The 15365-nt window shown below is 33.3% G+C and overlaps 1 protein-coding gene across 1 annotated transcript; it reads left to right on the forward strand.

Annotated features, from left to right (window-relative positions):
- Positions 1-1167: 1167 nt before the first annotated feature.
- LOC116106643 (receptor-like protein Cf-9) lies at positions 1168-4368 on the forward strand. The gene has a single exon (XM_031392998.1). It carries the CDS (start codon positions 1168-1170, stop codon positions 4366-4368), a length of 3201 nt encoding a protein of 1066 aa, XP_031248858.1.
- The last annotated feature ends 10997 nt before the right edge of the window (positions 4369-15365 follow it).

The following is a 15365-nucleotide window of genomic DNA, read 5'->3' on the forward strand; positions in this document are numbered from 1 at the left end:
CTGGAGAATCTTAGTTGTAATTGCTTTGATTCACTGTCTAAAACGATATGTTGCTAAAGGTTGTTGAAAAAATTTGTGTTGATTTAATGTTGGTGGTCAAAGTATTTTTATACTGTTTTCATTTCTCTTTCTATTCATAATCACCTTTGTTAAGACTATTCCCCAGTATATATATATAGAGAGAGAGAGAGAGAGAGAGAGAGAGAGAGAGAGAGAGAGAGAGAGAGTTAACAACATTTTCCCACCTAAATAATGGTTTAATGACACTCTTTTGCCACATACTTTTAAAACACCATTTTACAATATAAATTTATATTTCGGCGACAGATAAAGAGTAAACTTGGTCTAAGATTTTGGGGCTTTTAAAGAGGGGAGGTCATTGAGTCTTTTGGTGGTAGAAGGTTGAATTTTTGTGACTGGAATTGATTAGAATTTGACTTGGGAGGGGCAGTTGTGCAAACCCTAATTGTTCGTCTGCGATTGACGAGGTCAGGGAAAATAGGGTTTGAAGGATTTTGATAAGTGATGATCAAGAAATAATGGTGGTAGTGCGGGGTCGCAACGATACTGAAATAAAAAACAGAATATAAATTTAGGTAGTAAAGTGGTATTTTAAAAGTTTGTGATGAGAAAGTGTAATTAATCCCTTAAGAAATTATCCCTATTAGTATATGAGAGAACTCAAACTCAAAAACTCATGTTGAACCTCTTTGCATTTTTACAATCCGACCACGTAATGATGGTGGGAAAAAGTAGCTCACTCTAAAAATTGGTTGGTTAGTAGTTAACTCGCATTGCTTTCCGTCTATTTTGATGGTGATTCATCTAATCAAATTAGCTGCTTTTACATGATGTTTGGAATTGGTGACCAAGACTGGCAACTAGCCGTGCTCACTGCTCTACAAGACCGAGACTTACAAGTAGCCGTGCCGTGCTCACTGCTCCACAAGACCAAGACTTCCAACTAGCCGTGCAGTGCTCACTGCTCCACAAGACCAAGACTTACAACTAGCCGTGCTCACTGCTCTGCAAGACCAAGACTTGATGGACTAAATTTTTGAATATATAAACATAGACTTATGGACAAAGATATCATCTCTAGTTTTCATTTCTCTCAACAGTCATATGCATCTTTCATTTTCTTCGGTTTTCTGTAGAGAGAAAAGGATGTGGGGGTTATTATGGCACTGTCTAATTCCCTGCCTCGTCTTATTGTTCTTACATTTTCAAGCTATCAACTCTTTTACTCCATCGACAAAACTTTGCCCTCCTAAAGAAAGCTCTGCGTTACTCCATTTCAAGAACTCAATTTCAGTTAATATCTCTGCTTCTAGATTTTGTGGAGGATATACCTCTTCTAGTTCTTATCCTAGGACAGAATCCTGGAATAAGAGCAATGATTGCTGCTCATGGGATGGAATCACTTGTGATAGGTTCACAGGTCATGTGATTGGCCTTAATCTTGGCTCTAGTGGGCTTGTTGGTTCTATTCACTCTAACAGCAGTCTCTTCTTGCTTCCCCATCTCCAAAAGCTTAATTTAGCTTGTAATGATTTCAGTGGATCCAAAATCTCTTCCAATTTTGGTGAGTTCATGAAATTGACACATCTCAATCTGTCTACATCCAATTTCAGTGGCCTAGTTCCCACTCAAATCTTTCACCTGTCTAAACTGACTTCACTTGATCTATCTACTAAATATGGCTTTGGAGGACTAAAATTGCACCAACATGGATTTCGTAAGCTGTTGCAAAACCTAACAGAATTAAGATATCTTCATCTGAATGAAGTGGATATGTCTTCAGTTAAAGCTAATTCTTTGGCAAACCTATCTTCTTCTTTGATATCACTCGGTCTTGATTATTGTTCGCTGCAGGGCGAGTTCTCAAATGATATTTTCCACCTTCCTTTCCTCCAGGAGCTACGTTTATCAGGAAATATGGATCTCTTTGGCCGTTTACCAAAATCAAACTGGAGTAGTCCCCTCAGGTTTTTGGATCTCTCTTCAACACTTTTTTCAGGAATGTTGTACGACACAATTGGTAATCTAAAATACTTGAATGAGCTGGATCTTTCTGAATGCCAGTTCATAGGATCACTGCCAACATCACTTTGGAACCTCACGGAAATCAATTTATTGAATTTGGGTTCCAATAATTTTTCTGGTCAAGTTTCAGCATTGTTATCAAACCTTGGCCAACTCAATTATTTAGATCTGTCTGAGAACAAGTTTTCAGGCGAGTTTCCGGATGTTTTTGGTAACCTCAGCAAGTTAATTGTTGGATATGCTGGTGCAAATAATTTCACTGGTTATTTGCCTCCATCAGCATTCAATCACATTCAACTTTCAGAATTGGTTTTATCCGATAATCAATTCGAGGGCCACATTCCACAGTTCAGTCATCTTTTAAATTTAACTGACAGAATACCATCTTTGGGTCGCTTAGATCTCAGCAACAACAAACTCTCAGGTCCAGTTTCAAATTCCATCTTTGAACATGTAAACCTTAATAGTCTCGACCTTTCATCAAATAATTTGAGCGGCATTGTGAAGTCGGAGAAGTTTTCAAAGCTCAAAAATCTCATTACTGTAGACCTTTCGTATAATGACCTTCTGTCATTAAAAAGTGATATGGTTGACTTTATCTTACCCAAGCTCAGTGAATTTAATTTTTCTTCTTGCAACCTAACTGAATTTCCTCTTTTCTTGAGAAACATGAAAAGTTTGGAAAGTTTAGACCTTTCAAATAATAGTATTGTTGGTCCAATTTCCCCACAGGAGCATATAGATTGCGAAAGCTTGGAGTTTCTTGATCTCTCTAGCAATTCTCTATCAAGTGTTGAGCATCTAGATTGCAAAAGCTTGTGGCATCTTGATCTCTCTAGCAATTCTCTATCAAGTGTTGAGCATCTAGATTGCAAAAGCTTGGTGGTTCTTGGTCTCTCTAGCAATTCTCTATCAAGTGTTGAGCATCTAGATTGCAAAAGCTTGGTGGTTCTTGGTCTCTCTAGCAATTCTCTATCAAGTGTTGAGCATCTAGATTGCAAAAGCTTGGCGGTTCTTGGTCTCTCTAGCAATTCTCTATCAAGTGTTGAGCATCTAGATTGCAAAAGCTTGGCGGTTCTTGGTCTCTCTAGCAATTCTCTATCAAGTGTTGAGCATCTAGATTGCAAAAGCTTGGTGGTTCTTGGTCTCTCTAGCAATTCTCTATCAAGTGTTGAGCATCTAGATTGCAAAAGCTTGGCGGTTCTTGATCTCTCTAGCAATTCGCTATCAAGTGTTGAGCATCTAGATTGCAAAAGCTTGGAGTATCTTAATCTCTCTAGCAATTTTCTATCAAGTGTTGAGCATCTAGATTGCGAAAGCTTGCGGTATCTTGATCTCTCTAGCAATTTTCTAACAAGTGTTGAGCATATTTCATTGATGACAAACCTGCAGTTTCTGAACCTTCAATCCAACTTGCTCAAAGGATCACTTATGACTATACCACCCTTTCTGCAGTACTTTTCAGTTTCAAACAACAACTTGACCGGACGAATCCCTGAATCCTTTTGCAATTTGAGCCATTTGCAACATCTTGACTTGTCTAATAACAGCTTCACTGGAACAATTCCGCAATGTCTAGAAAGCTATGAGACGCTCGTGTTCTTGGACCTGCGAACAAATAACTTCCATGGTCACATCCCTTCATTCTCAAATGGTCATATTGGATATCTTAATCTTAATGGCAATCGATTGAATGGATCGTTACCAACCTCTTTGGTTAATTGTAATGAGTTGGAAGTTTTAGATGTTGGGAATAACATGATTAATGATACATTTCCTCATTGGTTAGGAAGTCTTCCAAAATTGCAAGTTGTTGTCTTGAAAAGTAATAAATTTCATGGTCCTATTGAATATTCAACAACAAGATTTCCCTTCACTAAGTTACGAATACTTGATCTCTCTCACAATCAATTTACTGGTCTTTTGCCAGTAAGGTATTTTGAAAAATCTGAACCTATGATGCGTGGAGATAAAGGTAGTCCTGAATTTGATTACATGGGGGAATATGAGGCATATTCCGCGGGATCTGTGGGGTCAAATGTTTTTGAGTATTATTCAATTGTTTTGGTGGTTAAAGGAGTTACTAGAGAATTTGAGAGAATTCTATCCATTTTAGCAGCCATGGATTTGTCAAACAACCAATTCCGAGGATCGATTCCAGAAATAGTTGGAAAGTTCAACTCACTCGAACTTCTCAACCTTTCTAACAACAACCTTATTGGTCATATTCCATCATCATTGGGAAATTTGACAAAACTTGAATCATTGGATTTGTCTTCAAATAGGCTTGTTGGAGAGATTCCCAAACAATTGGCAAGTTAATGAAAATTTAAGCCAAAAGATCAGTTTAATAGAATGTTATTTTAATTATTGATGTTTTTGGTGTGACAAAATATAATTAGCAAATAAGGTTGTCAATAATTTTTTTTTTTTTTTAATGAATTGTTATTAAATTTAATGCAATAGTATTGATATAAATAGAGTTAAGTTGCACGGGCATGTTTTACTTTGTTATATTTCAAATACTTTCAGATTTTACAACTAATATATAATATATATGAATATTATTAAGTAAAAATGTCTTGAAATTTATAACATTTACATTAAAGAATGATTATATTAATCCTATGCATAATTTTGAATGATATTAAGAAGAAAAAAAAATTATTGACAACCTTATTTGCTAATTATATTTTGTCACACCAAAAACATCAATAATTAAAATAACATTCTATTAAATGATTGAGGTCAATAATCTCTTGCAGTGTTAAATCTTTCATACAATCAGCTTGCGGAACCTATACCTAAAGGATCTCAGTTTAATACATTTTCAAATGATTCATACATTGGAAACTTGGGATTGTGTGGATTTCCAATGTCGAAAGAATGTAGCAGTGATAAGCCAATTGAACCACCATCAGCAATATTTTCTCAAGACGACAATGATCCAAGCTGGTTTGATTGGAAAATCGCTATGATGGGTTATGGAAGTGGGTTAGTGATCGGTTTGTCTATTGGATATATTGTATTCACAATGAGGAGACCAGAATGGCTTATAAGGATGGTGGAAAGAGAGGGACTGACCAGAGTGAGAAGCTTGAACAGAAGAAGTCGAGGAAGAAGAAATCCATAAGTGCAAGAAGCCAAGAAGTGTTTGCACCTCATTATAAGGTAACTTGTTATATTCAAATATTAACTAATAAATTAAACAATCTAAATGGTTTTCTTAATATCATGCTGAAAATTATCAATTTGAGTTGTTTTCAATTTCTTCAGCCTATTATTTACTCTGAACAACATAGCTAGATCTAAAACCCTAAGAACAACCGTTACTCTGATCAAAGAAAATAGAGTAACTCTGATCAACCTAGCTAAATGTAAAACCATAAGAATTTTAATTGACTTTGTTCTGGGCTTATTGGGATCACCATTCACTTTGTTAATCATTCATAAGGATATTTTTCTCATATTTATAAATTACTTTCAGTTATTTTAGAAATTTAGACGTGCCAATTAAGTTATCTAAATTTTAACCACAAGTATTAAATTGTTCTTTTTCTTTCTTCCTGGAACTATAATCATTTTATTTTTCAGACTTGAAGAGTTGATAACACATGGAATTGAAGTCTTTGGTGGGAGAGTGCAAGAAAAGTTAATCTACAAGTCTTTTGCATAAATAGGGAATCTTTATGTATCATCTTTATTAAGTTTGTGTGTTAGAACAGCAAGCAATTATATATGTTTGAATATTCTATTTTGAATTCATGTCCTTAAAACTAAGACTTTACAGATTTTCTTGAAAAAAATTTATTGTCTTCAGAGAGTAACAGAGCAGTAGTACACTTCACCAAAACAATGTAAGCTAGAAGTAGTTGTCTTGACACCAAGGAATTAGATGATGATATAACTGAAAAGTAGGGGTGAGCGGTTCCGAGTACTCTGTATTTTTCGGGAGAACCGGAACCGAAACTGTACAGTGCAGGTTCCCAAAAAAATGAACCGGAACCGGAACCGCACAGTGCAGGTTCTTCAATTCAAGGAACCGGAACCTAAAATGCAGGTTCCGGTTTCTTTCCAGTGTACCCTATAAAAAATCAATTACCCCCCTATTAGTTTAAAAAATAATAAAAACACCTTATAAGTTTACAAATACACCCCTAACAAATTTTCATTATTCATTCATTTGTGTCCAATGTAACTCATAACCTGTAATCTCTAAGCAACACTTGAATTTAATCAATTCATCACAATTCACATAAAATTCGTCAATCAAAACCAAAACATAAATAATTATTCATCACAATTCACATAAAATAACTTCACCAAAATCATTTAAACAAACAACAATATAGAAAGTAAAATAATATAATAAATTACTAATGTTTATAATGTAATGTATAAATCATAATTATTAAGTAATTATGTAATCATTTAACTATGTAATGCTATAATTAAGTAAGTGATCATAATAATAATTATATAATAAATATTATAATTTAATTGAGTAATTTAACTATAATGTAATGTTTAATTAATGTTTATAATGAAATGTATAATTAATTAATTTTTATCATTTAATAAGTATTGTGCTAATGTTTATGTAGTAAATTAGTAATTACTAATGTTTAAAACATAATATCATAATCATAATCATTAAGTAATCATTTAATTATGTAATGTTAATTAATTATTGATCATACTATAATAGTATAATGTAATGTTATAATGAATTAAGTAATCATACTGTAAATCTATAATTTAATATTATAATTAATTAAATTTCAAATCATGATTAATATACTAATATTATAATAGAATGTTATAATTGATTAAGTAATCATATTATAAATATATAAGATAATGTTATTAATTAAATTTTTAATTGTTAATTAAGTAATGTAATAATATAGTAAATAGTAAATTACTAATGTTATAATGTAATGTTTAAATTCATAACTATTATGTAATTATATATCATTTAACTATATGGCTATAATTAAGTAAGTGATCATAATATATAATGTAAATAATAATATTATAATTTAATTGAGTAATTATTTAACTATAATTTAATAATTAATTAATGTTTATAGATGTTTATAAGGTAATGTTATAATAATTAAATTTCTTATCATTTAATTTAAATATTATGCTATGTTATGTAGTAAATTAGAATTACTAATATTTATAATATAATGACATAATCAATTAAGTAATTATTATTATGTAATGTTATAATAATTATATAATCATACTATAATGTAATGTATAGTGAATTAACTATTAAATAATCATACTATAAAATTTTAATGTATATTATAATTAATTAAAATTTTAATCATTAATTAAGTTTGTACTAATGTTTATAATAAATGTTAATTGATTAGTAATTATATTATAAATCTATAACGTAATGCTATAAATCTATAATTAATTAAATTTCTAATATAAGTCAATTAATTAATTATTTAATTATGTTATAACTTATAAGCCGAATTAATTAAGTAGTAATCAATTAATGTAATGCTATAATTAATTATACTATAAATCAATTAAGTAATGTTATAAAATTATAATTAATTAAGTAATCATTTAACTATAATGTAATGTTATAATTGATTAAGTATGATATTTAACTAGTAATTAAATTTATTAATGTTTATTAATTTATCATATATAATTAATTAATTACTAATTTATTATAGATATACTTAGAACTTGATAATTGAAGTAAATAACTAAATATATTATTACTCAATCAAATATAATATTTTATTAAAAAATAATTATTTTAATAACATTAAAAGTCTAAAACATTTTTAATTGGATCATAATTCCAATTATTCACTTAATTGATCAAAACTTTAATATTAATGTATTATAATATATTAAAACTTTTAATATGGTGTAATTTATATATAATAAGTATAACTGTATTTGTATATTTATCTAATTAGGTTATTCTAAAAATTTAACTTTTTCTATTTAAAATTTTTTTATATGTAAAATAATAGAAACTCCCCCATTATTTACATTTCACAAGGTTCCAAAATAGGCTCTAAACAGGTTCTAAAAATAGGTTCTAAAACAAGTTCCAAACAGGTTCCAAAACAAGTTCCAAATAGGTTCCAAAACAGGTTCCAAACAGGTTCTAAAACAGGTTCCAAACCGGACACCCCCTACAGGTTCCAAACAGGATACCCTTTTTACAGGTTTCGGTTCCAGTTCCTCCACATGCAAGAACCGAAACCGGAACCACACAGTAGCGGTTCCAATTTTTTGGAACCGAGACCTACCCGCACAGTGCAGGTTCTGGGTAGGTTCCGATTCCAGTTCCGATTCTTACCCTCGGTTCCGATTCTACCTGTTACCCTTGCTCACCCCTACTGAAAAGACAACATAATTGTCATTACACTTGCATACGATCGATAAATATCTTAACATACTGATACAGGTTTTCATATCCATGATACAAATAATTGGGTACATTATAAAATCCTCAGCATAGAGCTAATGCCTGTATCTTACTCGTGTCCACTTTTAACATCTTTCATCTGCCCCTACCCTACCTAAATCTCTTGGCTTTCTTCTTCCTCTGAGAACCGTCTGGAGTTCGGCTGTCCAGCTTGCGCTTTGTCCCTACTTGTTTCAGAGCAACACCATCCTTTGAAGCATTTGCCCTTGCCTTCCTCAGAGCAACCGCCGGTCTTTTCTCTTGATGTATTTTTGCCTTCTCCCCTTTCTGAACTTTTGTTTTCATCATCTTTAAGCCTCTTATATAAATCAAATATTCTCCTAGAACTTTTGCATAAGACATGCCTGTTAGATGGAATGTACTTATTTAATGCTTGATTCATGTTTCCTTATACTATATAATAGTTATTTTGTAGCAAATATAGAGTCCTCATTATTGGTAGAAAATGATTAGCATATAGCTAAAGTATTCATTCTTTTCTAAAAAAATTTTACCAATCCACTTTACAACTTTCTGGTGTGTATTATCTTACCAGTCCATTGTAATACTACAATTAAAAAATTTCCGAGTTATTTACAAAAAACAAAGACAATGAAATTTTAAATGCACCAATAAAGGTAATGGAATTTTTTTTTTTTTAATATTGGGAACCCATCTCCTTTTCTTTTGTTTTGGTGCTATTTTGATCCTAGAATTAAATTAGCACGTTTGAAAATGGTTTTGACAGTTTAAGTGAAAATTTACAAACCGAAGCATATGCCAATCAAATAAGAGGTAAAAAATAGTCTTTTCGAAGTATATTTCCAATATGAAACAGGTATGGGAACCGCAAAGAGGCGAAATATCTAGGAAACTGCATCAGAAGAAACATTCTACTCTTGGAGTGCACTGAATAGGCTGAAGAGGACCTGAATCCGAAGCGTAGCCTCCTCTTCAGAAGCATCACCACCACCAACAACAACAATATACTATCCTCCATGGAGTCGCAGAGTAATGAACTCACACATATTTGGCAACCCCTGAAATGTTACCAGCAGATCACTTTGATCTCTTAAAGTATTGGAGAGCCAGAAAATGTATTTTTCCGGTATTATCAGACTTGCCTTGGATGTTTTCGCTGTTCCTGTCTCAACCGTCTCATCCGAACAAACATTTAGTGCAAGTGGAAGAATTTTAAATGAAAGGAGGACTAAACTTTCTCAGAAAATATTGAAGTCCTCACATGTCTTCGAGATTGGGAACGATCGCGCCATCAAGATCAATACGAAGTTGTCGACAATACTTTAATAGAATCATTTCAATTTTGTAATATAGAATACAGATGAGGGGGTCCTAATAACCACCCCCAAATTAGTTGTTTTGTAAAATGTAATTTGTAAATTATTGTCAATTATTGCACCTCTTTTTTCTTTACCAAGTTTTTCTCCCATTGGTTTTTTCTTGGTAAGGTTTTTAATGAGGCAATAATTGTTGTAATTTCTTATTTTATTTTTGGTAAATGAATAAGTCTAATTTTCTTATATTACAATTTATTGTATTAAAATTGAATTAATATTTGAAATGTTAATAAAAAAAAAATTAATTTAATTGAATTATGATATTTGAAAAGTTAACTAAAAACAATTACATTTATAATTTATTCATTTAAAATTATTAATTATTTATTTGAAAAGTTAAATAATAAATAAAATAGGGCTAACCCGCCCGCCCGCCGCCGCCTAACCCCCGTTAGGTTGCAGGCCAGACTGGGCCCGCCATTTTCCCAAAAATGGCGGGCCTAACCCAGCCTGCCATGTGGCAGGCGGGTTAGACCGACCCGCCAATTGCGTAACCCGCCATGGGCCGGGTCGGGTCGGGCTGGGTGGGTTACTTTTCTAGCTTTAGCTACCAGCCCTCACTACAGTACATATCATCTTTTGTTTTCTTCAGTTTCCTGTAAATAGAACACTCTAAAATTCAGCCATTACATGAGCCCTGCCTGTTTCTTGCTTCTAGCATTTTGCATAACATTAAGCATATTTAATCAACTTTCTTCTATTAGTTAAATGGGTTCTCTTCATTCTGTCTATGAAATTATGTTCTTAACATATGCAATTTCAGGAAAAGGCTGCATAAAGCATATTAATCAGTTTTTGGGGTGCAACTCTCTTTGAATTAATAATTATGGAGTTACAATCAACACACTGACTTCAAAGGAATAAAAGATAAAAGATTTCTATTTTCTTTTGTAATAATTAATTCACAAAATTAACAGCCAAGAAGATGTGTTAAATAAGTGAAGTATGTGACATCGTTTGGCCAGAGAAAAAACATTGTCGTTTTGCCTATTAGTCCAAATCAATCACAGCCATCAAGTTAAAGAGAATCTGACGGCTCCAATCAATCACAAGTCAACAGTATAAAAGGGGAACCTTTTCACACATTTTATGAAAGATTTGTCAAATTAAATTAATATCAATAAAAAATAAAAATAAAAATCTGGTTAAGTTTTAACATTAAATGGGAATAAAACAATAAGCAAAGAATTTTAGATAATAAATTTTTTTTAAAACAATAGTTGGATTGTGAAATTTATTTTGGATAAATTACAGTGAATTATTCTATTTTTATAAAAGTTTAATCAAGAACAGGTCTCTTCTACTTATAGGCTGGAGAATCTTAGTTGTAATTGCTTTGATTCACACTCTAAAACGATATGTTGCTAAAGGTTGTTGAAAAAATTTGTGTTATTTAATGTGGGTGGTCAATGTATTTTTATACTGTTTCATTTTTCTCCTACTCATAATCACCTATGTTAACACTATTCCCAAGACTATATAGATAAATTAGGAGTTAACAGCTTATGACACTTCTTATCCACAGGATTTTAAAACATCATTTTATCATCCAAATATATTCGACGACAAACAAAAGAGCAAACTTGATCCAGTGTTAGATTTTTAAAGAGGGGAAGCCGATGCGTCTTTTGGTGGTAGAATGTTGCATTTTGGGGATTGGGAGGGACGGTTCTGCCACTAATTTTGCTCAATTGCCTGCAATTGGCAAGGTTGACGAGAGTAGGGTTTGAGGGATTTTGATAAGGGATGTAGGACAGAGAATGGTGGGTGTGAGATCACAACGATACTGAAATCGGAAATGAAATATAAATTGAGTATTAAAGTGACATTTTAAAAGTTTTTGGGTGAGAAAGTGTAACTAAACCATTATTTGTGGGAAAAAGTCCTTTTTTTTTTTTTTTTTTTTTAATAATCGAGGATATCCTGACCAGCTTGCATACACCTCAACTAATTCATTGGGACCTTGAAATGACTGACTGGGTAAATTCTTTAGTGGTTACCCCTATGTTTGGATCTCATTTGTGTTTTTATCATTGGGGCACATAGCGATGGTTGGTGGGAAAAAGTTGTTAACTCTGAAAATTGGTGCTTAGTATTTTGGTCTTGTGAAGAAGGTGGATAGTGGCAACCACTGGGGAGACAACACGGCGACATGTGTCTCCTCGTCAGCTCCAGGTTTCTAACATGGAAAAAAGTAGTTACACTGGCGACATGTGTCTCCAAATAATGGTTTAATGACACTCACTTACTCATGGACTTTTAAAACACCATTTTACAATAAATTTATATTTCGGTGACAGATAAAAGTAAACTTGGTCTAGGATATTGGGGCTTTTAAGAGGGGAGGTCTATGAGTCTTTTGTGGTAGAAGGTTGAATCTTGGTGGCTGAATTGATTGAAATTTGACTTGGCAGGGCAATTGCGTAAACCCTAATTGCTCGATTGTCTGCGATTTGCGAGGTCAGCGAGAGTAGGGTTTTAGGGGTTTTGATGAGTGATGATCAAGAAAATGATGGTTGTGTGGGGTCCACACGATGTTGAAATCGAAAGAATATAAATTTGGATAATAAAGTGATATTTTAAAAGTTTGTAGTGAGAAAATGTAATTAAATCATTATGGGTGAGAAAAATCTTTTTTTTTTTTTTTTTTTTTTTTTTTTTTGGTGAACCAGGGCATTTGGGCCAGCTTACAATTTTTATTATTCTTGACTTTGTGTCATCTAATCAAATTAATTGCTTTTACATGATGTTTGGAATTGGTGACCAAGTCTTGCAACTAGCCGTGCTCACTGCTCACAAGACCAAGACTTACGACTAGCCGCGTTCACTGCTCTTCAAGGCCAAGACTTGATGGACTAAATTTTTAATATATAAAATAGACTTATGGGCAAAGATATCATCTCTAATTTTCATTTCTCTCAACAGTCATATGCATCTTTCAATTTCTTCGGTTTTCTGTAAAGAGAAAAGGATGTGGGGGTCTTATGGCACTGTCTAATTCCCTGCCTCTTCTTATTTTTCTCACATTTTCAAGCTATCAGTCTTTTACTCCATCGCAAAACTTTGCCCTCCTAAAGAAAGCTCTGCGTTACTCCTTTCAAGAACTCAATTTCAGTTGTATCTTCTGCTTCTACATTTTGTGGATATGCCTCTTCTAGTTCTTATCCTAGGACAGAACCTGGAATAAGAGCAGTGATTGCTGCTCATGGGATGGAATCACTTGTGATAGGTTCACAGGTCATGTGATTGGCCTCAATCTTGGCTCTAGTGGGCTTGTTGGTTCTATTCACTCTAACACAGCAGTCTCTCTTGCTTCACCATCTCCAAAAGCTAATTTAGCTTGTAATGATTTCAGTGGATCCAAAATCTCTTCCAATTTTGGTGAGTTCATGAAATTGACACATCTCAATCTTTTCATCCAATTTCGATGGCCTAGTTCCCACTCAATCTTCACTTGTCTAAACTGACTTTACTGATCTGTCTTATATAATGACTTCGGGAACTAAAATTGAGCGAACATGGATTTCGTAAACTGTTGCAAACCTAACAGAGTAAGATATCTTCATCTGAAATATGTGAACTGTTCTTCAGCTGAAGCTATTCTTTGGTAAACCTATCTTCTTCATTGATATCGCTCAGGCTTGATCGTTGTTCGCTACAGGGCGAGTTCCCAATTATATTTCCAACTTCCTTTACTCCAAGCTATGGTTATCAGGAAATGAGGATCTCTTTGGTCGTTTACCAAAATCAAACTGGTAGTCCCCTCAGGTCTTTGGATCTCTCTCAACACTTTTTTCAGGAATGTGTACGACACAATTGGTAATCTAATATCTGGAATGGCTGGACCTTTCTGACTGCCTTTCATAGGATCACTTCCAACATCACTTTGGAACCTTACGGGAATCACTTTTTTGAATGTGTTCCAATGATTTTCTTGTCAAGTCTCGGGATTGTTATCAAACCTTGGCCAACTCAATCATTTAGATTTTCTGCAAACAATTTTCACGCAGTTTCCTGATGTTTTGGGAACCTGAGCAAGTTAATTGTTGGACATGCTGGTGCAAATAATTTCACTGGTTATTTGCCTCCATCAGCATTCAATCACATTCAACTTTCAGAATTAGATTTATCTATAGTCATTCGAGGGCCACTTCCACAGGTTAGTCATCTTTTATATTTGACTGACAGAATACCATCTTTGGGTTCCTTAAATCTTAGCAACACACAACTCTCGGTCCAGTTTCAAATTCCTCTTTGAACATGCAAACCTTAATCTCGACCTTTCATCGATAAATTGAGCGGCATTGTGAAGTCGGAGAAGTTTTCAAAGCTCAAAAATCTCATAGTTGTAGACCTTTCGCATAAATGACCTTCTGACGTTAAAAGTGATATGGTTGACTTCAGCTTGCCCAAGCTAAGGGGATTTATGTTTTCTTCTTGCAACCTAACTGAATTCCCTATTTTCTAAGAAACCGAAAAGTTTGATATTTCATTGATGACAAACCTGCGATTCTGAACTTCAATCCAACTTGCTCAAAGGATCACTTATGGTTCCACCAACCTCTGTGATTACTTTTCAGTTTCAAAGAACAATTGACCGGACGAATCCCTAATCTCTTTTGCAATTTGAGCTTATTCAACTCTTGACTTGTCTAATAACAGCTTCACTGGACAAATTCCACAATATCTAGAAAACTATAATATCTCTTGTTCTTGAACCTGCGAACAAATAACTTCCATGTCACATCCCTTCATTCCTAGATTGTCCTTTTGAATATCTTAATCTTAATGGCATCGATTGAATGGATCGTTACCACCCTCTTGGTAATTGTAATGACTTACATTTTAGATGTTGGGAATAACGGATAAATGATACATTTCCTCATTGGTTAGGAGTCTTCCAATTGCAAGTTGTTGTCTTGAAAAGTAATAAATTTCATGGTCCATTGAATAGTCAACAACAAGATTTCCCTTCACAGTTACAAATACTTGTCTCTCTCACAATCAATTTACTTTGTGCCAATAAGATATTTTGAAAATCTGAAGCTTCATGCGTGAGATAAAGGTAGTCTGAAGTTGAATTGAGTGGACATCACACGGGGTCATTCGGGGCCAGGTTTTGAGTATTATTCAATGGTTTTGGTGTTTAAGGAGTTACTATGGAATTGAGAGAATTCTATCCATTTAAGCAGCCATGGATTTGTCAACAACCAATTCCGAGGATCATTCCAGAAATAGTTGGAAAGTTCAACCACTCAAACTTCTAAACTTTCTAACAACATCCTTAGTGGTCATATTCCATCATCATTGGGAAATTTGACAAAATGAATCATTGGATTTGTCTTCAATAGGCTTGTTGGAGAATTCCCAACAGTTGGCAAGTTTGACATCTCTTGCAGTGTTAAATCTTCCATACAATCAGCTTATGGGACCTATACCTGAAGGTCTCATTTAATACATTTTCAAATGATTCATACATTGGAAACTTGGGATTGTGTGGATTTCCA

Source organism: Pistacia vera, unplaced genomic scaffold, assembly GCF_008641045.1.
Source record: "Pistacia vera cultivar Batoury unplaced genomic scaffold, PisVer_v2 Contig52, whole genome shotgun sequence".
NCBI lineage: Eukaryota > Viridiplantae > Streptophyta > Magnoliopsida > Sapindales > Anacardiaceae > Pistacia > Pistacia vera.